Here is a 24,416-nt window from a genome sequence, read left to right on the forward strand (position 1 = left end):
GAGGCGAATCTACGGGTCGCAGCAAGAACAAACACATCCTCTTTCAAACGCGACCATCCTCTCTGCCCGAAGGGCAGAATCGTACAAAGCCTACTTGGCCGCCCTGAGCTAGATGTGGTTTTCACACCAGTTACCCAATCGTGCCCAGATTAATCGGAAGTTGCCCGGCCCTTGAGGCAGTCGGTGCCCGTGGCCATAGCGCTGTCCGGGCGAGCACCGCCAGCGGGGTACGCACCAGCAGCGACGCCGCGGGGGCGGCCTCGAACCCGCGGCCGCCGCGCCCCCGGCGGTCACTGCGCAGCCGCGGCGCAGCGCCTCCTCCCGCCCCGCGCGCCCGGCGCTGCGGCGGCGTCAGCTGACCGCGGGTCACGTGACCCGGCGGCGGGTGAGCGGGCGGCGGCGCCGGGGATGGAGCAGTGACGGTAACGGCGGGGCCGGGCCGGGAGCGGGCAGGGCGGGCAGGGACGGACCGAACGAGGGATGGAAGCAAGGAAGGACGAGTGTCTGGGCTGCCTCGAGCGGCTGCCGCAGCGCCCCGGCCTCCCCCGGTGCACGGCCTCGCCCGGCGCCGGGCTGCGCAGGGCCTGGCACGAAGGGCAGTGCCGGCCGGGCCCGGCGGTGCCGCGGCTCCCGGGGGCTGCGCCGGGCTCGGGGCCGCCGGACCCCGCTCCGCCGCTGCGGGGGTTCACCTCGGGGAGGGCGAAGGGCAGCGCGGCCCGGGGAGCCCGAGCCGGCGGCTGCCGGGCTGCGGGAGCTGACGACATCTAATCCTGTGAGCCGGGTCGGCGGCTCCGTGGGGAGCCAGGGCAGCGCCCCCCGCTCCCGCCGCCAGCCCCAGGTCGCCTCCGCACCAGCGGGGGGACTCCCCACGGCGCAGTCTCCCCGGTGCCTCGTTGTGGCCGCTTCTGCCTAGGGAACGTGCGGGCCAAGCGGCAGAAGTGGTTTCTGGAAACGAGCTTGAAGAAGTGACACTCTAGGGACTTAGTGCTGAGCCGCATCAGTAAACTGAGATTTCCTACTGAGCTAAATAGAAGCAATTTTCCCCTGCCCCTTGCCCTGTTTTTTTTTGGGTTTTTTTGTTTTTTTTTAATGCAGTGCTGTAGTTGAGATTCTGTTTCAACATTGCTGTTTCTTTTTCTGGGGTATAACACTGAAAACACTTGTTCATAAGTTTTATTTTAGATTGTACTCTACTGCATGAAAGATTTTTCTTTGGAAATCCCTTTCCCTAGTAACATAGGGATGAACCAGTGTACTTTACAAAAATGTCCTGGTCATAGAGGTACATTGGGTGAATAAGCTACCCATTCTTACTGCTTATTCCAAGTTTTATTTTTGACACTTGCTATTTCCTGCTTTATCCTGTGGTTCTTTTCTTTAATTTGCTTGGCTTTCATTTTGCAATCGGTCTGAATGTATTTTTTGTCTGACCAGCATTTGTATCTGTTTTTCTGTAGCACTTCTCCTTTCTTCACTTCTTGTTTGGTATTCTCCATTGTTCTGGTTTCAAGGCCCTTCATGTAAAAAACACTTAAAACTCTTCTACCAAGCTTTTTGTTCCCTTGTGTGTATTTCATAATACCTCCATTTTACCTGAAATGGGAAATCATCTTCCTTCCCATGACTATTAGAAATGGAACAGAGCTTCAGAGAAACCAACCACACAGACAAAAAAATGGTGTGGGAGGAAGGGAAGTCCAGTGACTTAATGATTCCTGGGAGCTACAACTGTTTCTTCTGTGCCATTTCTGGAAACTTTATAAATATTCTTTAGAGGGTATTGATGTTTGTGGAAAAGATGAGAATGCAATGTTCCCTATGTCTTTCTGAGTAGGATTCTGGATTTCTGTGTTATTGCTTTTCTATCTTTTACTTGGATATTTACAAGTTGCTGCTGTGGCCCCTTAGTTTGTTTATCCACATTTATTCTACAACTATTTCTAGTCCTAGTCTAGTCAAATCCAGACAAAAACAATTTAAAGCTTCAACAGTTTGAGAGTGTGTGTCAGCTGTAGTGGTGTCTCCCTGCATAGGTGAAGTTTACCGTAACCTTGGCTGTGCCTTTTATAGGGCCAGAGTTCAGTGGAGTGTAGGAAAACCTCTCTTGTGCCAAGCCTGGCATGCATTAAGGAAGATAATGCATCATAGTAGTCTGAATAAGAGGAAAATTAGTTTTGTTCCAAATCATCAGTAATTAATAGACCTCCTGTGGAGACGTGTTACGTGAGATATTGCAGTTGGTGCTAAAAAAAGAAGCCCTGTAGCATGGTGATAACTGATGTTGTGTGTCTGCTCTTGTAAATATCCTGATTTCTCAGCTACCTGTACCTGCCTTGGCACTGTCTGCCTTTGGGTTTGTGGCACTGCTGTGCTGTGCCTGGTGGTGCAGTGCCACATGTCACCAAGTGTGTGTTGTCCAGGGCCTCAGGAGCTGGGGCCATCATCTGCTGCTGGAAACGAGGCCCCTTAAGTGCAGGGGGATGGATGGCTGCTATGCCAGGCTGTGCTTCATGGTAGTGATTTAATGGCTGGTAAACTTCAGCTTTAGGCTTCCTGAGTAGCTGAGCAAAAGAAGCAGCAGGCAGGTCTATATCTTACCTGGAATTTCAGCACCCTTGATAACTTGCTACCCCTAGAATGAATACAGAGATGAAGGACCTGTGTGTGTTGTTTTGGGCAAAGTTTGCTACCAAATACTAGTTCTAATAAATACAACATTTGATTTGTTCTCCCTCAAAAAATTGAGTGCTGTAGTCTGTGCTCATGAAATGTAGGTTAGTCTCTACTCATTCAAAGCTGCTACAGAAGATATTGCAGATATCAAAATTGACATTGAGATTCTATCAAGGTGCACTTTGATTTTGTTCTTCATTCCCTTATTAAAAGCATCCAATAACTGTCAACCAGCTGTTTCTGCTTCTTAGTGACAAAAGAACATGTATACTCTTAACTTCCTGAGTTTGTCTGCAAAGCAAATTAACATCATTCATATTTAATGCCAACATTTTATTGACTAATGCCAGTATGTGTAATCTTATTGATGGTCTGCAGTGATAACAGAGATATCAAGACTAGAAAGTGTTCTCCTTTTTGTTGAAATTTTTAGCTGCCAGGAGAAGCTTCTTTACTTGGAAGAATAAATTAGATTTCAGTGCATTTAAATAATTTTAGGCATTTACTTACTTTAAAAACACTGTCCTAATCTGAAAAGAGATGTCAGAGTTGAAATTTGTTTGGTTCTTCTTATTTTTTCTGATGTTTTCAGAAAAAGTTGTCTGTTGTACAGATGCTGGAAAATGTGGATAGCTGTGAAAATATATTGTGGGTCCTATTTGATTTGATTTTTTTTCAGTTAAGATCGTTTGCTTGTTATCTGTCTATGAAATTGCAGTTGAAAGGTGCTAATGTTGCAAACTCAGCCCTTTTTAACATACTGGATAGGCAGTGTAAAAATATTTTCCAACTGTGTAAATGTGATTTGGAAGATAGGAAAAATGAATTTGAAACTGCATGATACTACTGGTAAAATCTCTTAGGGTGACTGGAACTGCACTTTAGTAATATGGAATGAGATGTTTTTCTTCAGGCAAAGCTGACTGCTGTATTAATGGCAGGTTTTTTTCCTTCTTTCCCTGGCTTCCCTTCTGCTAGCATCTTGCCTTTATCCTCAGAATCAACAACTATCAAGATAAAGGCACAAAAATGACAGAGTTTTGGCTGATTTCTGCTCCTGGGGAAAAGACCTGTCAACAGACATGGGAGAAGCTACATGCAGCAACTACAAAACATAACAATCTTTCCACTAATTCAAAGTTCAATATTCCAGACTTGAAGGTAAGTAAAGCCCGTGTCGTGTCCTAAGAAGTGTGTTTGTTTTGCACCATCTTTATTTCTCTAGACTAAAGCCTGCAGATGTTTTAGAGAGAACAGCTGACTTCTCTTGATGTTTATGTGTGGATCTAAGAAATAATTCAGACAAGGGTTATCTTTTTTTCTGAACTTCTAAGTTAGTTGTTCACTCTGTAAGTTTTCAAGATTCAGCAGCCTGTGTTCTTTCAGCAAATAAAGCGGTTTTTCTGAGGATGGTAGTCTTGATCTCATGGTAGTAGCAGTTACTTGGAGAAGAAAAACAGGATCTTGTGATCTGATTATTGAGAGTTTCCTTTGACTGTTTTGTTTTGCCTGTTTTAAAAAGTATTTTAATTTTTTCCCCTTATGAATTGTCTGCTCCTTTTCTCTGAGATAGAGTAATAAGGTTCAAATTAAAATACAGGAGTTGATTAAAGAGCTGCTCTGCCTTTTGTCCATCCAGAAGTAGCATTCTTCTATTAGAGCAGTAGTTTATCTCTGACTGAGCATTCCAGTGTGACCTGCCAGTGTGTTGTGGAAAATGGAAAAAAAACTGTTTGAACTATTCAGTGAGAAGCAAACAGTAACAAAATTTGAAAGTAGTCTTGGTTTAATACAATCATCAGGATGTGGAAAAGTTATGAGCCAGTGTATTCATTTAGAAAAGGTCTTTCCTGACACCTGAATGTTTCTTGAACAAGAATTTGTTCAATGCTCAGTTTAATTTAGTGAAAGCCATCAGAGCTTACAAAATTGAAGAGAAAAATGTCATCAGTCTTTGTCTATAGAGTGGATCAAGTTCAGTGGCATAATGCCTTTTCCCTGTCTCTGCTAAGGAATGAGCCCAGGGCACAGAGTGCTTCAGTGTGCCTTTTAAGATTTTCAAACTGCCATAACTTGTATTCACATTTGGACTGTCCTGAGTTAGAATAGGGACTAGAACACGTGTGTGTCTCCTCTCAGGAGATCTTTAGATGTGAGTCAGGATGGCTTTCAAACTGTAGAGTGCCTTGCAGCATTTAGAGGAGTTATTGCTGAAAACTGTTGGGGTCTATCAGGGTTAGAAACAATTTGTTTTGCTTCTACTCTGCTTCCTAAAAGGAGCAGATGGTGAATTTACTTTATATACAGTGGGAAATAGTCTGGATTCTGCAGACCTGATGAAACTGTTTGAGCAGTGAGATCCTTTAGTTAAAACTAATTTAAACAGTGGTTTAGTCTCCACTGAGCAGCAGTATTATTGCTTAAGGACTTGCTTGTCCTGAGGCTTATATATGAGTAGTAAAAATTATCTTCCTTATTCTGCTTGTGGCCCACAAGAAGGTGGGGCATGGAAAGTCATTTGGTGTGATGTTTCTTAAGTAATTCTGCTCCTTTCTGCTTCAAAGCTAAACAGAAAAGGACTAATGTGAATTTGAGTAGTTAGATATATGGAAAATAGGTGCTAGGCTACAAATATGCTAAATGTTAATAGCATCTTGGCTAGACAGATGAAATGAACAAATGAAATATTTATTCATATGAATATGAATCTCACTGTAATATTTCAGTGAGAAGTGTGTACTCTAGATACATGAGATTAGGGAAGAAAATGTTTTCTAGAGAAGGGAAGAAAGAGCAAAAGCTTGTAGACAAGCTAGATATGTTATTACCAAAGATGCAAAAAGTCTAAACTATTGTTGATCTTACTGCTGCAGTACTCTTGTACTGTCAAAGTTTTCAATGTGCAGGTTGCCTCCGGTGCTGAGATTCCTGATGAGTGAAATTTCACATTTGATCTAAAGTAGTGAATTAAACGCTGAAGCTACTGCCTTGTGGAAAATGCAGCCAATTCACAGTGTAGACATTGTTTTAACATGCTGTGGATAGCTGGATTGCAGAACTGAAGCTGAACTCCAAGCTAGTGAGTTAGATCTGATCCTGTGGTGCTTCAAGGGGGACATGGCATCTAACAAGTGAAACAGAGCGTGGCTTTGGTAAACCAAGATGTCTGAAATCTTAAGAGTCCAATATTTTATGTAGTTCTGCAGAGATACTTGTTGAGAGATGTAGTTTTTACTGTTAGCTGGTTTTATCTTTCTATTTTTATATAAATCTGCTAATGCATTTTGATCTTTGCTTCTAGGTTGGTACACTGGATGTTTTGGTTGGTTTGTCAGATGAACTGGCTAAACTGGATGCGTTTGTGGAGAGGTAACAGTTTATTTTTACTAGGATGCAAAATATTGGAATAATGATGTGATGGTTTGCTGAGTCCTAATAATACACAGGTTATTTTCAGCATTTTTTTGTATCACAGTGATCTTTTGCAGGCAGTCAGCAAGCTCAGATTTAAGAAAGCTAAGATGCTGGTTTTCACAGTATCTTTTCCTGAAAAAAAGAAAAATAATCTGAATTTCTTATGGAATAGTGGAACATTATGCGTTGATGAGTAATGGTCCTCCCTACAGTAGTGCTGTGTGCTGCTGGGTCCTGGAGAATTGTTAAGAACTGACCCAGACAAGTACAGGAAGTGGTGATGAAATGAAGTAAAAGCTTGTTCTTTCAGTACAATACTTTACACACTTTGAGAACGTAACCATCTAGTTTCCTAATCCATAGAAATACTTAAAAGTATTAATATTAAAATGCAAAACCTATTCATTTTGAAGACACTAATGACCTTTTGAAAATTATTTTGAGCAAAAGTAGCAAAATTCCAGACCAGAACTCATGGAGCCATCTTCTGTTTCAAGGATAGAAATCTTAAGTAGACATTTTTAAATAGAAAAGGAAACTATTTGGCTTGGCACACGGGAATAATATATATGTCTTTTCACTTACGAAGGCAGGTCTTGAGAGTCAGATTGCCTTGTCAGGGTAACCTAGTGTTTAGTTTGTATTACTGTTGACTTCTACCTCTCTACCTGTTTCTAGAAAGGGGTTAGAATTTTGGAGGTACAACAGACTTAAAAATTTGCAATATAGTGATGTTACTCTTGAAGTCAACACCAATGTGAGGGAGCTAACTTTACCTTGTTGAGAACTGGTAGCAGCAGTAGAGATTTTAAATAAAGTTGTGGAATACTGAGAAGTTGGTCTCCTTCAGATATTGAGCCTAGCTCGTGCTCTCAGAAAGTATGGATATGGGGCAGTCATCATCTTTGTTTGATCCAGTCACTTTTGATCCAATCTCAGGCAATTCAAAATCAGTTTTATGAATGGTATTTCTCAAATGGCAAGTTTGGGGTTTTGGTTGTTGGTTGGTTGTTTGTTTGTTTGTTTTTAATGTATTTTTATCTTTTTGTTCCAATTTTCAGTGTTGTAAAGAAGGTGGCCCAATATATGGCTGATGTGCTAGAAGACAGTAAAGATAAAGTTCAGGAGAATCTTCTGGCCAATGGAGGTAACGTGTTAACCATGATATCCTAACGTATTCTAAAACTGTAGAAGGGAAGGCAATGATCCTGAAACTTACTGAGGTACAAGGAAGCCAAGTGCAAGGGGCTACACCTGGGTCAGGGCCACCCTTAGTGTCAATACAGGTGGCACATGGACGGATCAAGAGCAGCCCTGCTGAGAAGGACTTGGGGTGCCAGTGTGCATTTTCTTTCTTGGAGTAGTGTCTTTTGTAGATAGCTGTACAAACCTGTCACTTCAGGGGAGCCACATGGTCATTACTGCCTTTTTTGCCATCATAACCTTCCCTACTCCCACCCCTTTATCACACAGAAGAAAAGTAGTTGCTCTTGTCTGTAGTTCTCCAATCATCCTTGACTTGGTAGTAAATGTCATTTACAGTCTGCAGAGGTGATGAAAGCAATATCCAAAGGCAGAGGTCATGGATAATTTACAACTTGTTTATTTGCAAATTTCTTAAGCAACAGGGTCCACACATGGGAAGATCCAGTCTGTTACAGTTCTTTTCTGTTAGAGCAGTTCTACATAGAATATAGTGCAGTAGTTTTTTTATTGTCAATCTTAACAAAGTTCTTTAAAATTCTAGTTGACTTGGTCACCTATATAACAAGGTTCCAATGGGATATGGCCAAATACCCTATCAAGCAGTCCTTGAAGAATATTTCAGAAATTATTGCAAAGGTAAGGTAACTTGTTTAATAAAACTTCCCTATTTGAACTTGAGATATTTATGCATAGAACTTGCTCTCAAAGCAATTTGTCTGTTTTAGTCAGCTAACAATACGGTTAGTAACCAGAGAAATAGATTAGGATGTGGCTAGAATTTGGATAGTGCTCCCTGAAGGCTGTCATGATGTCTTTGCTGATTTTTGTTTCCTAGGATCACTGAGCTAACAAATAAATAACCAGAAAATTATGTTTACATTTCAGTTTTGCTGTACTAGCATATTGTTTGTCTGATGTTCTCAAACTTTGTGGGCTGTTAGCAGAGAACCAGGGAACTTATTTACATTCTGAAAGCTGTGGCACTCGGTTGTGAGGAGAGAAATAAGCCTTCATTGCTAGATATAAAGCTCATTTGAGAGTTGTCATGCATTTTTCTCATCTTTACTTTGGCAAAGTGAAATACATGGAGGGTTTAATTTGCATTTTACTTGCTTGTGAGCCTGTACAGGGTCCTCAGCAGTGACTGGCTGATTTAGACAGTAAGAGAGTTCTCTGTAGACAACCCTTGCTTTAAGATCTCCCCAGCCTCTTCAGGCTGTTTTTTTCCCCTCCCCATTTTCTGTAATCTGCAGACTGGCTCTTGGAACTGCCTGTGTTACTAACTGGAAAACATAACTTTGAAAAAAGAACGGGCTGTTCTGGGTACCTATAGAGACAGTCTTTGGTGGTGGGTGTGTAGGGACTACAATGGGGTTGGGATGGGGGTAAGTGCTGACAGACTTGTGCTTTGCTGTAGCTGCAGATTCCTGAAACTATTACATTAATTTTTTTGCAGAGATTACATAATCTTAATATGTGCTACAAAGCTGACTGGGAATGCAATTAGTACTTTTATTTTTGATATTTTCTTTAGGACTATCACTTCATCTTGAATTTATTTCACAAATTACATTTAGTAAGTATTCTTGGTAAACACCTGCAGTGTGGCCTTTTGTTAAAGGATGACTGGCTGTCTTGTGGCTATGAAAATTTGCACATTAAAAATATTTCACAGATATAAAATAATAATCTTAATAGCTGACACTAGCACATAGTATTTGCTTTTTCAGAAGAAGGTACCAAAATGAAGCACTGAACTTTTTACAGCTGTTATAGTACAGCACTTGTTTTTGAAGAAGATAAATTTGTTGAAAAAGAAACATAGGACATGAAGAGATATGCCCTTAATGGAAAATTTTGAAATATTCAGTGCCTGTTCTGTGTCCCAGAGACTGCTTGATAAATAATTGCTTCAACAGAGTTCTAGAACCTGAACTTTTAACTGTCATACATTCTTTATCTACTTTATCTGAGTCATCCTGTTGGGGGTTTTCATTTTGCTTCATGTTTAGCTGTGCTTGTATTCTATAGGGACAGCTTTAGGATACCTGTGTCATCAATCTGATTTCAAATAGATTAGAAAATATTTTCAACTGTGAGCCATAGATGTGTGTCCATAAAGTAGAGAAGGAAGATGACTGAAGATGCCTTATGTTCCTATAGAAATGACCCCAAGGAGATCATATCACAGGACTTGAAACAGTTTTGTCCCAAGGCAGAAAGAGTCCTGACAAAGATAAAATCTTAATGTAATCACATGCCAAAGTGAAGATAGAGGAAGACTGATAGAGCAACATTAATTAAAATCTGTGAAGCCTCTTGACAGGTTGATGTTAAATAATTTGAAAAGTTTGTCAAATAATGGATTACTACTTTTCCTGTACGGTTTTATATCATCCTCACTCACTCAGGCAGGAGATTCTACATCTGTCAAAATGAGTAATGGCAATCGCAGTGGGATGTTTGTCAGTTGAGAGGAAATTACAGCAGTGTCAGAAACATTTAAAATAAAATATCTGCTGAAACTATCCATCGGGTTTTGTCAGCTTTTAACTTCCAGAAGTTTCATGAGCCCCAGTGTCAATACAGAATATAGTGTCAATACACTTTTGCGATGGTATCTGTGCTATGTGAGAGCTTGAGAGCTGTCACTTGAGTCATTCTTTGAATTTGAAATTAGTGATGCAAACTAATTTGCAAGGAGACAACTTCAATATTTTTAATACCCTAGTCCAACCTTCTCAGGAGCATTGAAGTGCAACAGCTCAGTTGTATGGCTGTAAGACACTCTTGTATTGCCAATGACTACCTAAGTGGTTTAAATATCTGGGATTCTTCTGTGTAGAAATAGGCTCACTATGTTAGACTAGCACTTTCCTTAGCAATACTGTGAATCTGCCTCCTTTTGCAATGACCTTTTTGAGTTATTCACCAATTCTATTTGCAAAAGGAAGCTTGTATTATTGCTTAATTTGATGATTTTACAAAAATTTATTTTCAAGAGCTCTTTTGTGGCATTGAGGTTTGTGGTTCTATATTCTCTAACATTCAGTAGGAAGCAAAGCTGGTTGTCTTTACAATAAACTTCAGCGCAGCAGTAACAGGTTTTGGTCTAAGCAGTCATCTTTTAAAAGACTACTGACTCTACAAATGAGAGCAATTAGAGTATTGTTAAGTACAAAATCCTGAATGGAACTTGTTTGTCAAGGCAGTATTTGAAGGTTTTTGGATTTTGTCATTAATGCATAGTTATACTGTTGTTGAAAGTTTTGATCCTTGGAAAAGGTTGTCAGTCTGGGGAAGGGCTGAAATGCACAAAGATACCAGTTTAATATCTTTTGATTAATTTTCCCCTTATGCTGTCCTCCAGATGTAAAAAAAAAAGGTTCTGGTGTTACTTCTTGTAGTATTAGAAAGTTTTCATAAAGATACATGCCTTGTGTGACACCTGCTGAAATGTTCTGCATGTCGCTTTGCTAAAGGTTGTATCAGTCAAAGGATTTAAATAGCCTTAAGTATTCGTCTGTTTAATTTTGTCATTTTCAGAGTATTTTGTCTAAAGGATTTCTCTGATCTGTAAAGGTACAAGCTGTTAATGTGTTGCTACATGAAACTTACAGATTATTCAGGCTTTTGATGACTTCCTGCTACAGACAAGCCAATTTAGGTGTTACCATGAACAAGGTCACTATTTAATTAAGTGATCTTGCTTTTAAGAGAAATTTATTTTATGGAAACAAAATCATATCTGGATCTCCAAGCTGAAGTATTTTATGCAAACAAAATGTTTTGTCAGTGGTTTAAGTCTATATGAAGGGAGAGTCCCTTGACAGTGTTCAGAAACTTTTCCCTGGGAATTTTTTCATGCTTGTACCTCCTTACTATGGTGAGGAGGCAGTAGGCAGCATTATAATCCCAGACCAACAGTGCCATGTTCTTGCACTTACCCAGCTGTTACTGAGTGGGCTGATTTAAAACACTTCCTTGGATAGGGTACACACTGATATGAGTATGGTTGGCAGTTTAACATGTACTAAAGTGCTTCGTTTGTTTTGTATTCTTCCACTTGCTGCCAAGTTGTCTAGCTGGGATGAATCATTTTTGGTAATCATGCTAATTAAGCCATCTTTGTCAAATCCATCCTCCAGGATTACTTGAGCATCAGTGGCAAGCTGAACATAAGTTCTATTCTAGTTCTTTAGACACAGTTCCTTTTCTTTTTGTTTTTAAGGGAGTAAACCAGATTGACAATGATCTAAAAGCAAGAGCCTCAGCATACAATAATCTGAAAGGGAATCTTCAGAATTTGGAAAGAAAGAATGCGTAAGTTGTATTATTATTTTGCTAATGTAGTGCAGGAACGTTATTTAATCATGAAAACTTAAGAAAATGTAGAGTGATACAGGCTCTAAGCTTAATGTATTTTTGAAGTGTTTTATCAGTCTTGAACAGCAGCTGTCATAAAAGAACATTTATTACCAGCAGTCTGGTTGGTGTTAACTTACCTGTGGCTGAAAAGCAATTAAGACATCACAAAAGCATGTACAAATAGCATAAATTTCTGGAACTTCTGAGAGGACCTTGCTGTTAGTGGTAATGCTGCTACTTACATATCTTGTCTAAATAAGAAAGTCTATTAAACAAGGACTGTGTGTTGTCTTGTCACGTACGCGTGATGATTCTATGAAGTATGGTTGCAGTACAGTAGTTCTGTGCAAATGTGGTTGATTAATGTGCCTGAACCCTGCCATTACAGTGAATGGTGCAAGCCTGCAGGCTGATTCAGAGCCGTGGGTCATGCCAATGACAGTACGTGACAAGCTGTTCAAGGAGTGAGACATACATGCTGGGCTAAGCTGTGGCAGTTTGTCAGCTGAACGCCATTAAACCTCTGTGCGTTCTTGGTCTCTTATGAATATGAGGAAACACACTGCTTTAAGTTTTTACTGATGTTCTGCAGGTAGATCTGGACTACATTAGTTATAACTCTGAGGCTCTGTGTGCTACAATCCACACTTAATGGTTTTAATGGTTCTTGCAATTTTAAATAACTTCTAAAAAGACAAGTTGGCCACTTAAGCGTGTGACGTATTTGGAATATGAAATGACGCACAGCAGTGGAGCTACTGATAAAAATGTTGGTGGCTTTGGACAGTGAGATATAAAATACATACAAGGACATTTTGTTTGCTCTGCTAATAGCAATTGTGTAGGTAAAATGTATTTTTGAGACTGCCATATTATCAAGCACTGGAAACTGTTACCCAGACGAATTCAATTCTTAAACATGTAATTGTTCTGGCTGTCTTTGTTTCTTTGCAGGGGAAGCTTGCTAACCAGAAGTCTTGCTGATATTGTAAAGAAAGAGGACTTTGTACTTGATTCAGAATATTTGGTCACATTATTAGTGATTGTGCCGAAGTAAGTTTATTCATCGTAAGAGCAGAATACAATAAGAAATATAAATCAAATAATAGATCTCACAACTCTATAATACTGTAAGAACAACATCTGAATTTACTTGGGGCTTTCCTGGATGAGCAAACAGAACTGTTAATGCTCAGGAAAGATAAGTGAGCGTCTGTGCCTGTGTTCCTTTGTTCACAAAAACTTCTTATAAGGACTGCTCAGTGCTCGTGAATTTCTTAAAGAAACTGAAAATTAGATTTATGTCTCTTATCCAGTGTTTGCTATGACTAGTCATGTTCCAGATGGTGTCCTTAGGAAAATAAGTGCTGAGTAAAAACATGACTTATTTTACATTAAAAGGCTTAATCATTAGATTATCCTGGTTACAACTCTGGCAACTTTCACCACTAAGTGAGTGAACTCTACTGCTTTGCTCTGCATGTTTTTAGATTGCCTGAGCACTGACTTTTTTTTTTTTTTTTTTTTTTTTTTTTTTTTTTTTTTTGCTTAACTAAGTCTGTGCCATTGGAACCCTGCTTATGTCCTGTCAAAGGCTTGCTGGGGGAACAGGCTGTTCTTACTTGAAATGTTTGAATAACAGAAACCTTATGTTTTCCCCTGGCCAAAGAAAGTGGTGATACAGATGCCCTCAAAACTGAAAAAATGGCCCTTGACTAGAGCTACAAGCAAAGAGAGCTTATAATTTATTAGAAGCCCACTGGCTCTCTTTACCACAGGAGCCATTAGAGTCTGTCACATGTCAAACTCTGGTGAAGGAAAAACAGTTTTGCAGTGGCTTTAGCAGAAAGCAGGTGGTTAGAATATCTCAGCTGCTATTTTTCTTTGTCTTGTTTTTGCTGTTGAATGGATGGAACCTCTTCACAACTAACTACAGAGAGGCAGGCTTCCAAAATTCAGTCCTTCAGGCAAGTGTAGGACTCTAGGGGACCTGTTATAATTGTGGAAGAAGTATTCCTCTTCTCAAAAAAGCAGAGTTGCATCAGGAGTTTCTGATTAACCTTGACAGTTAATTCCATTTGGTCACCTGAGATCTGTACTTAATGATGATTTAATTTCATCATAAGTTCTTTGATTTAAAAAATGTTGCACTTGTAAACTGACATGAAAACTGAAAATATGTTACTTTTGCAGTCACAGTAGTTTATTTATCAATAATTATAAAAACAGCATGAGAACTGGGCGTTTCTTGAGTCTTGCGTATTTCTGACACATACACCTGAGATGGAAACTGTGATGATTAAATGTTTTCCCCTTAAAAAAAAAAAAAACTGATCAATTAATCTCTGATTTAAAGTCTAACAATAACCTGTGTATTCTCTAGGTTAAATTACAATGACTGGGTTAAGCAGTATGAAACACTAGCAGAGATGGTTGTACCACGTTCCAGCAAGTAAGTTGTTAAATGCTAAGTATTATATTTGCATGTGCTGTGTTTCAGGAGTGTTCTTTATCTAGAAAGACTTTGAATTTTAAAAATTGGTGAAAAACTTGTCTAGCTTTATCTGATCAAATCTGATCCAATAATTGAGGAAATATTCAAATGAACTCTAGGGTTAACGAAGTTATCAAACTTAACTTATGTGAGAAGAGTAAGAGGATTGAAAAATTAATCTAGTTTTGGTCAGATATATTCATCCTCTAGCTGGAGTATCGTGGAGATAAGCAAAAATGATGGCTGCTGGCCTGTAAGCTTTAGGTCTGCATTCATAGGACTTGAAACAAGTTGTATGAACTCTTTACAAAATTCCAAAGAATGGACAACTGGAAGTGTAAATGGTTCTGTTGTGTACAAAGAAAGGTAGATTGTCTCTTTGGGTCTCTGGTATCAAGCTGGTGCTAGGTGCTGTGGTGGGCAAGATTAAACCACTTTAACAACCTTGTAACCACACTGAAGATAAAGTCCATGTGTAGCACAAAGCATCGATTTGTGGTTAATTTTAACTGACAGACTGAGGATTTGATCAGGCAAATCTGATATTACCAGTTAAAAAATCTGAACTTGCTCTGGATAGCTTCACATTTAGAAGACCTGCTAGTGGTTCTTATTTAATTATTGGGAAGCCATGGCCTAGGGCTAGTTTAAGAAAAAGCAATTAATTTGTTAAACTGTTGGATAATGCTTGTGTTGAAGATAGTATGACATTGAGGAGCAGTCTAAATCCATTCAAGCTTTTTATTTTCCTAAGGTAAAGCCTCAAAATAAGCAATATTATTTTTAATTATAAAATAGTAAATCTAGGGATCATCTTTGCAGCCTAAGAAACATTTTGTTTTGTCAACCTGTATCTTTTCCATTTGTACACTTTTCTATTTTATATCCATTTCATTCTTCTTTATAACGTGAATTTCTAATAAGTCTGTAGTCCAGATGTTTCAGTACTAAACCAGCTTCAGTTGCTTATTTTGTTAATTAAGTTTTAATTTGAACAAATATGGTATGAAGTGGTTTTGCGTGATTAAGTCTCTGAATGTGAACTATAAGCTGCCATCATTTATGAAGGGAGTAATTAAGAGCAGTCAGTTACATTCTGTATGAGGTGCTTAATTTGGGAACTAAATCTTGTATAATTTTCTACATTTATGTCTTGCCTTGTAGCAATAAAGTACAACATGTGGTACTGTGTGACTGATCTGTGCTGACTTGAACCTGGTTAATTCTGATATTTGGTTTGTTTTCTTTCTGTCTAGCGTACTCTTTGAGGACCAAGACAGCTACCTTTGTAATGTCACCTTGTTCAGGAAGGCGGTGGATGACTTCAAGCACAAAGCCAGAGAATATAAGTAAGGTTTATTTTGTGTGCATTCTGTCTCAAGCTCTGAAGGATCTCTAGACAGGTACTTGATTTTATTCACTTCCAAATGCAGATTTATGGTCCGTGACTTCCAGTACAATGAAGAAGAGATGAAAGCTGATAAAGAAGAAATGAATAGACTGTCAACTGACAAGAAGAAACAGTTTGTAAGTCTTAATAAACTGGTCATTACAGAAATGTAAGACATCTAAGACTTGTTATTGCTACATAAAAATTTCATGAAGTTGTGATTCAGAGAAAGCATTGTAAGGATGACATGATGTAGCCATCCTGTCACCCTGCTAATCTACTCCAGGATAATTGAATTTCCTACAGCACAAATGCTCCTCACTGCATTGAACTAAGGGCTGGTATTGTAGCTGATAATGTTTGAAGTTTGAAAATGGACAAGTGTTTGAATTACATAATCGGGTATTACTAAAAGAATCTTTAATATAGTTAGATCATGACAACTGAGATGGGGACTTGAAGGGACAATGGGAAGTCTCATTAAATGTCTCTTTACTTTGTATCAAAACACTCTTAAACCATTATATCGATAGTGAACTCTGTCTTTAACTTGTCTTTTATTATCATGATACAGATATTGAGTAGCTGCTCAAACATGCATAATTGGCTGAGTCTTTTTCTGATGTTTGAATAGCTTTTTTTCCCCCTCTTTTCTTTCACAGGGACCTCTGGTTCGGTGGCTGAAAGTTAATTTCAGTGAAGCTTTCATTGCATGGATTCATGTGAAAGCATTACGTGTTTTCGTTGAATCAGTTTTAAGGTAATGAGGCAGACTTGAATAGTGATTTTCTTTCTAGACTTGGTAAGAATTTACATCTAGATTGTGTTTACCAAACTGAAGCATGTGAATGCTACTCTTCTTGGAAGTAGGAAGCAAAAAGTAGGGTAGTTAGAATAGCTGGTGGCAATAGCTCTTGTTGCCAGTTGTGAAATATTTGAGGAAGATAATTGTGTATTTCTCCTTGGATAGTTTTTTCACTATTGCTTTAGGAGTTACAGATACTGGGTAGGTAGCAGGAAGACATATTTGCTGATTTTTAGGTTACTTTATGAGCTGCTTGTAACAACAACTACATCTTATATTTAAATGGCAAATTTGAATTGTTCAGAATAAAAACTATTTGGGCTTTCTGTAACATAGTTTGGCATCATGAAATCTATGCTTTTTCTTCAAGACTTGCCTTTTTACTCTAAATTTTTCAGTATTAAACCACTCAATAGTCTAACTAGAAAATTTATCTGCCTTTTTTTGTTCATACTATCCACAAGTGTTGTTACTAGTCAAAAACAGCTGTAGTTGTTCTGCAAAAAAATACCTTAATTTTTTATAGTTGAAGACGTACCTACTGTGGTCAGGAAAGGGCAAAGTGTCTTTAGCCTTTTTGATCAGTTGTCATAATGGAGAAAAGCAGAGGAGAAAAAGAAAACAAATCACATGAACTTGCATTCTTGCTGCTATGGCCTTATTTTGAAGACAAAACTTGAGTGAAGAAGAAAGCTGAACCTGACTGGAATGTTGGCAGCTGTTTCCACACGCCTAGAAAGGAGGATTAAGTTCATTGCTCACCAAGTGTCATAAGCAAAGTAAACTAATGGAATGTTCAAAATTTTGTCTGTATTCAGGTGACATTGAGAATTATGCTAAATACTCAAGATTTAAAATTATTTTAAAAATATTTAGGCTTCTCTTTTGTTATTTTAAGCTTGGAAGTTCTACTTTTTTGATGCCTTATGAATTGTGGACACAGAATGGTTTTGCAAAAATGGAAGTTAGCAGAATTTCCTCTTCAGCAATAGGATTCTTTCTCAAAATAAAATTCTGCTTTGAATTATAAAAGAAGGTTTATTTCATCATTTCCATGGTTTTCTACTTGACTTCCTCAGGTATGGTTTGCCAGTTAACTTCCAGGCAATGCTGCTTCAGCCTAATAAGAAAACAATGAAGAAACTGAGGGAAGTTCTGTATGACTTATACAAACATCTTGACAGCAGTGCAGCAGCTATCATTGATGTAAGTACTTTTTTAACTGCTACTAGTATGTTTATACAAAGTCTATTGGCATAATTAAAAAGCTATATTTCTCCATATTCATTTTCTCACAGTACAGAGAATTTTGTCTCCTTAAAAAAATGCTGCTTCTGTTTTACATTTTTGCAAGGCAGATGGTATTTAAAGTTGCAACCAATATATTTGAAGAGCTGTCTGGTTTAAAAGTCACATGTAATTTCTTGTTACTGCATTCTTTCCTACTACTGATGGAAAGATAGACTGCAAATTAGCATAGTAGTCCTCTGCTGAAGAAGGCTGAATCATTGTCAAAATGGAGTCAGCTTTTTCATCTGTAGAGGTCTCATTTTCATGTGTAAAAACTGGTTTATTGGGAGGCTTATTCTTCTAATTTGTTTTGTATTGAAAAGCAGTCATGTTCATAGTTAAAGGTTAACTGAAGATACCATGAGTTTAGCTGGATTAGAAAAGATTCTTAATGTTATATTGAATGTAATGTATTTCCAGGCCTTTTTGTGGAAAGAGGATGTGAGACAATTTAGGTGAAATTTAAAGATGCTGAACTTATGTAATGTCCTGGATCATTCAGCACCCTATAACATTCTCATCAGAAACTGACAGTGTTTAGATGTAGTAGTCATGATGTGTTTACTGTAGCAATGGATGTGAAATATTGATACAGAACTACTTAGTTTTTGAAAAAGCACTTTGTATTTACTTTTGAAAAATACATTAGTCCTTTGTCAAAGTTCTAACTTTACCTGTTATTTAAACAGTCACTTGAATGTGAAAATTAAAGCTTGAAGTCTTACCTGGCCTATTTGCTTCTTACACATATGAATATTTAATCTACTTCTTAACAGGAGTCTGAATTGTAAGAGTATAACTGGTTTCCAAACTTTATTTGCAGGCAACTATGGATATCCCAGGTTTAAACCTCAGCCAGCAGGAGTACTACCCATATGTGTACTACAAGATCGATTGTAATTTGCTGGAATTCAAGTAAAAGTTCCCTAACATGACAATCTTCTCAGTGTTGGTGTAAACAAGCAGAAGTGAGGTTGAAGTATAGTAATACTTTTAACATTCTAATCATATGCTTGCTTCTTATGTTAGGTGAATTGAACACACTGTGGTCCATCTCTAGACATTTTCTTTTTAAAGAGCAGTGTAGGTAACCAGCTTTTAATCGACTATGTCTGTAAATGTATATTGAGAGAATTGAAGTATTTATAAACAGAGTGATTTATTTAAGGAAAAGCTTATCCCTCTTTCCTAAGGTGGTCTGTGTTAATTCCATTTACTGTTTATAAAAAAACTTGTTTACAGAAGACTAGTGTAAATGTTAATGGCCATTTTGTTCATTTGATTTAGTAGATACAACTGTGTTAACGTTGAACTGTGATGTAAAGTATGTAAAATTGGTATGAAATCGTGCTTTCTGAATGGTTTAAAATTACAATTAATGCACTGTAAACACAGGGAAAATAAATATACCTGTGCAAATGTGTCACTTTCTTGTACCACATAAAATTGCAGATACTTGTGTCTATCTTTAATAGTGCTGCATCCTGCACACACTGGTGCAGAAATGCAATTGGCTTCAGCACAAGTAGTTTTAAGAGATGCAGGAACTGATTTAGCTTTTTGTAGAAACTCTCAAGTATGTTGTTTGGCCACCACACATATATATGAATGTTTTTCATATTTATATCTTTGTGACTCTAAAGAAAATATATGAGACAATTACTGGGAAGATGATGGCAAGCTGGGATAATAACAAGCTAGGCTGAGCTGGGATTTTAATAATAATTCTTTCTTTTCAGTCAGTTGAAGCTTGAGACTATTTTGTGGCTTTGAATACTGTACTATTAGATGCTTTTTTTTTTTTTTTTTTTTTGCAAAATCTTTTCTACCACACAGGGAATATGATAGCTTCCTTCTAATGTGGGTAGAGAGGAGCTGTTTATTTCAGTAGCAGCTATTACAAGTATTCTACCTGTCTGAGTAGCTAAATACGAAGTAAAAGCTGCAGTATTGTTTAAAACTGACTTGAATCAAGAGTGAGACTGGAGGAGTTCTGATTTATCAAAATTAATATTTTAAGTACTGTAACCACTGTATTCTTTTCTCTCCCTAACTGAAAACACCAGAGCTCCAAGCACTATAGAGCTTTCAGCTGTGGGATCTCTAATCATAACCCAGCAGCACCTTTGAGGAATTGGCTAACTTTGTAACCCTACATTGTTATCTCTAATTATGAGAGAGTTTGACATCTATGAAAATATTTGCTGTGTAAATTTAGATTGCTTTTCTTCCTATTTTTATAGCCAAAAAGGGAAATAGTGAGATAGGTGTCCTGTTGTGGTCACATTTCTGCTTTTTCCACTTCTTGTTTCTTTACAGAAGATAACAGCTGTTTGCTGTGTTGTCCAGGTTGTTAAAAATGTACCCAAGTGGAAGAGGTTTTCCCTTTTATCACGCAGCTCTGCCTCTTACACTGGCTTTTGTTACTGTTTCTCACAAAGGTTGTCATCCTGGCTCTGAGCCCACTGTAACACATACACTGCTTAAAGGTAAAGAGGGTTTTTTGTCCTGCCTCTCACATCACAAGAAGAATCAGGCTAAACTATTGTCTCTGTCCTTCACCTTAGTTCTCTTTGGATTTTGTTTTCAAAGCTGTTCTGCAAACAAGTGCAGGTAAGGGCTTAGGTTTCCAGTAAGTGCTGTATGAAATGCTTTGCTGTGTATTTCACCCTCTTCAAGATATTGGTCCCTGCTCAATCAGCCTTAGATCCTTCTGGAATGAATGGACGCAAAGGGCAGGAGGACAACAGAATGACGCCACCATCCAAAGTGAGGGAAGAAGTCAATATGCTGAAAGACAGAGATGTGGAAATGCTGGAGAAATGGGCTGACAGGCTCTGCAGGGACTGCAGCAAAGAGAATTGCCAAGTCCAGTGCCAGGGGATGAATAACTCTTCTGCCCCAGTCTGGGCTCGGCATGGACTAGCCAGGAAGCAACACTGCAGAGAAGGGGCTGGGATTGCTCATGGGAAGCTAGTTGTGCTTGTGGCCAGCCATCTCCTGGAATGGCTGCTAGCAGGTGGGTAGCCATCCTTCCCCAGCATTTGGCACTTGTAAAGTCATGTCTGGGCTCTATAATGCAAAAAAATGGAGTACCACAATGGAGAAAGTCCAGTGGAAGTTAGCCAAGCTTGTAAGGAAGGTGGAGCATGTGACACTGAGTGGGAGAATCATGTTTCTCCATGTTGGAGAAGAGATGGGAAAAGCAAAGAGCAGATTTTACTGATATTTCCAACTGCCTGAACAGAGGATACAGAGAAGATGAAGCCTTCTGATATGCCTGAGCACTTCTCAGAGGTACATGGCAATAAGGAGGGGTAAAGGATGCAAGCTTGAATGTGGGAAATGCTCGCTGGAGGCTGTGGTGGGTTGACCTTAGCTGGTGGCCAGTTACCCACCAGCTGCTCTCTCAGTACTCCTGCTTGATGAGACAGGGGAGAAAACAGGGTGCTAAAGCTCCTGAGTTGAGATAAAGATGTAGAGATTGCTTACCTGTTACTGTCACAGACAAAACAGGCTAGGCTTGGGTAAGATGGGAGAGTTGGAGTTGCAGAAGTTTATTGCCAGTTCAAGAAGATTTGGTTTGTGAGAAGCAGATAGAAAGTGAAATACCTTATCCCATTTTTTTTTCCTGAGGCTCAGCTTAACTCCTTTACTTCTAACCTCTGTCTTTCTGTCCAGCAGCTTAAAGGGATGAAGAATAGAGGTTATGATCATATGTTCATAATAATTCCTCTCTGCTTTATCTTCTCCCTAACGTGTTTCCCCTGCTCCAGCTTGGCTTCTTACACAGGCTGTCATCCTTCAGAGTAAGTCTAGTCTGGCATCGATCCTCTGTGAGTCACATTTCCTTCAGGGCTTGTCCCCCTGGTCTGATTTGGATCCTCCAGAGGCTGCAGTGTGGAAAGTGCTTTGGCGCAGACCTCTCATTAGGCTGCAGGTCAGTTCCTGGTCCACTGTGGTCCCCTCTGTGGGCTATAGGGAAATAAATTACCTGCAGTGCATTTCCTTTCAGTGATGTATCTGGTCTGGCATTACCTGTGGCCGAGTAGACTCAAAATTGCTGTTTAAAAGAAGGGAAAATTGCACAGTATTAAATATTAGTAACCAGCCTGGGATAACTGATGTCTGTATATTGTTGGGCCTTTCTAGTGATGAAGAGAGATACTTTGGATACAGGAGCTGGGAGTCAGATTAGTTAGTCAGTCTGTTAGATTTGATTTATAGGGAAAAGCTAGAACTAAACCCAAATAATTTTACAGTTTATTGTATTTCTGTTCTTCAAAGATTTCTGGCAACTGAAACAAAGTTAAAACTGGGTAGAAATGGAAATTTTTTATTTTGTTTCCAAGAAGCATGGCAAGTCATTAGGTCAGAGTAATTTGTGGAAGAAATGAAAAACATAGTATACTCTAGAATGTGAGGAGTATGTGAGTGTTATTTTTCTTATAATTAAGTAACAACAGATGATTTATGTCTTAATAGGCAAAGTAGACATAACTGGATTGTTACAATTTACTTGTCTGTAATCAAAGTCTGAGTAGGGGAGATAGCTGCTGCACAGCTGAAGTATCTAAAATAGCAGTACGCTAGTCTTTTAGTAAAATTAACATAGATCTTGAAATGCTGATGAAAGCCATTTGAAAGCTCACAAATAAAACTTAGTAATGAAACTGTGTGGCAAAACAATACCTGCAGTGATCACCAGGACCACCAGGACTGGGAAGAAGAATGAGCAGAGAACTGGGGAGAGGCAGTAGGAATTTGGTAGCCAGGAGCTTGTAGGAGGGGCAGTTAAGCAGACTTAGTAACTCCTTACTGAACAGGAAGGGATGTGGGGGAGCATCACAGTAGCTGAGGTCAGAGCAGGAGAGGATTTCAGTGAACTCTAAGGAAAATGAAACATGACAAATTTGTTGGAAGAAAACAAGCATCACTCTGTCTTGAAGAAGGGCAAGAAGAGGATCTGGGGAGCTGCTGACCCAGATCTACTGATGAGGTCTGGGCAGCCTGACCTCGATCTCTGGGAAGGATGAAGGAGCAAACTATGCCGAAGACTGGAAGGTGATTAAGGGTAGTCAGCCTGGATTTGTGCCTTACTGACCTGATGGACTTCTGCAATGAGATGCTTGGATCAGTGGATGAGAGCAGAGCAGTAGATGTTTGTGTATCTTGGCCTTTGATGCTGTCTCCTGTAGCATCATGGCAATCTGATGGAGTATATTGGAGTAGGTTAAATGCATGGTGAGGTGTACTGAAAAGCAGGTGAATTTGTGGGGCCAAAGGTTTGTGATCAGTGACATAAAGTCCATGCAGAAGCCACTAGCTACTACTGGTAAATCCCAAGGTTCAATACTGGGGCCAGTATTTTTATACATTTTTATTAGTGACCTGGATGATGGGACAGTGCACCTTCACTGTGTTTGCTGGTGACACAAAACTGGGAGGCTCATATGCCAGATGGTCCATGTTCAGAGGCACTCAATATACTGCAGAAGTTGGAACATTGGAACTTTATGAAGTTCAGCAGCGGGAAATGTCAAGTCCCACATCTGGGAAGAATACCAGATTGCCACATACCAGTACACACTGGTAGCCAACTGCCTGGGAAGCATTTTTGCAGCAAAAGGACCCAGGGCTCCATTTGGAAAAGCTGAGCATGAGGCAGCAATGTGCACTTGCAGTGGAGAAGGCCAACAGCACACCTGAGGAAGAGCACTGCCAATGGGTTGAGGAGGGTGGTTAGTCCCTTTACCTCAGCACTAAGGAGACACAACACAGCTTGGCACTGAAGATCATCATCTAGTCCTCCCTCCTCAGGCAAGGTCAGGAAGAACAGATTGCTCAGTACTGTGTCCAGTAAAAGGTTGAAAATCTCCAAGACTGGATACTCCATAACCCTCTCAGTGCAATCTTCCTTGGTATTCAAACATCCAGGTAGTAAAACTGTTCTGTTTAGACAGGATGTGTTTCTGGGCACCAGTGAGAAGTCAGGCTCCCTCTTTACACCCTCCCGTCAGTATGAATAAATATTGATAGGGTGCTCTTGAGACTAATTATTTTCTTCAGCAGAGGGTGCTGGAGCCCTCTGCAGTGTTCAAGCACTTGTTTTCTGGGCCTATTTTTGTTGTAAGGAATATAGCTCTTGGATATAGCAATGCACAGTGACCAGCTGATGTGGGACCTTTGTTTTGGTTTCTTTTTAATATATAAGAGTCTGAAATGCTTAGCATTTAACTTCTATATTAATTCAGTTTTCATAAAGATGTTGATGATTTTGAAACCTTTCTGAAAGATAGATGTATCTATGATCTGCTGAACTATAAGATATAGTTCAGGCAGTGACTGGTTTCTGAGAAGTGTTTAGAAAGTAACTTCTTCCCAGATATCTTAATACTTTAATTGTGGTTTTCTGGCAGAATTCCCACTGCAGAAGGGATGTTTGAATTGTGCTCCATCACTTATGTCAACAATTGCAATGTTTGTCTTGTGCCCAACCAGGACTGGATTCTTAGAGTGAAAGACTCTAATATTTGCCAGCAGCTTAGTATTTGTTTCCAGGCAGGTAGTGCGTAGTTTATCTTATACTGACTTAAATATCTTTAAGAGCACAATTGGTGAGATGAGTCAGAAGCAAAGGTATCACGCTTCACTTCATGGGGATAGGATCCCTGTCTGGGATCGGTTCATGTTGCTTCAGTATAAATGAATGAACTCTGTCATTCACTATTGTGGCACTAATGGCAAGAATCATGGATAGACTAAATCATGAATGT

At 39.2% G+C, this 24,416-nt stretch overlaps 1 protein-coding gene across 1 annotated transcript; it reads left to right on the top strand.

Moving 5' to 3' along the window:
- The first annotated feature begins 282 nt into the window (after positions 1–282).
- ATP6V1C1 (ATPase H+ transporting V1 subunit C1) lies at positions 283–19,066 on the top strand. The gene is made up of 13 exons (XM_030266536.4): positions 283–422; positions 3,652–3,834; positions 5,975–6,042; positions 7,149–7,234; positions 7,835–7,929; positions 11,525–11,616; positions 12,616–12,714; positions 14,045–14,113; positions 15,412–15,504; positions 15,589–15,682; positions 16,208–16,305; positions 17,430–17,556; positions 18,464–19,066. The coding sequence occupies exons 2-13, from the start codon at positions 3,703–3,705 to the stop codon at positions 18,557–18,559; spliced, it is 1,149 nt and encodes a 382-aa protein (XP_030122396.1). The 5' UTR covers positions 283–422; positions 3,652–3,702; the 3' UTR covers positions 18,560–19,066.
- Positions 19,067–24,416: the final 5,350 nt, after the last annotated feature.

The sequence above is a fragment of the Taeniopygia guttata genome, chromosome 2 (genome assembly GCF_048771995.1).
Source record: "Taeniopygia guttata chromosome 2, bTaeGut7.mat, whole genome shotgun sequence".
In the NCBI taxonomy this organism is placed as follows: domain Eukaryota; kingdom Metazoa; phylum Chordata; class Aves; order Passeriformes; family Estrildidae; genus Taeniopygia; species Taeniopygia guttata.

What these genes read in the sequence shown, in the direction of transcription:
- ATP6V1C1 (XM_030266536.4), top strand. Translation starts at nt 3,703, where the DNA reads ATGACAGAGTTTTGGCTGATTTCTGCTCCTGGGGAAAAGACCTGTCAA. An exon ending in CACAAAGCCAGAGAATATAA is followed by an intron (nt 15,505 to 15,588) that starts GTAAGGTTTATT and finishes TTCCAAATGCAG; the next exon opens with ATTTATGGTCCGTGACTTCC. An exon ending in TTCGTTGAATCAGTTTTAAG is followed by an intron (nt 16,306 to 17,429) that starts GTAATGAGGCAG and finishes TGACTTCCTCAG; the next exon opens with GTATGGTTTGCCAGTTAACT.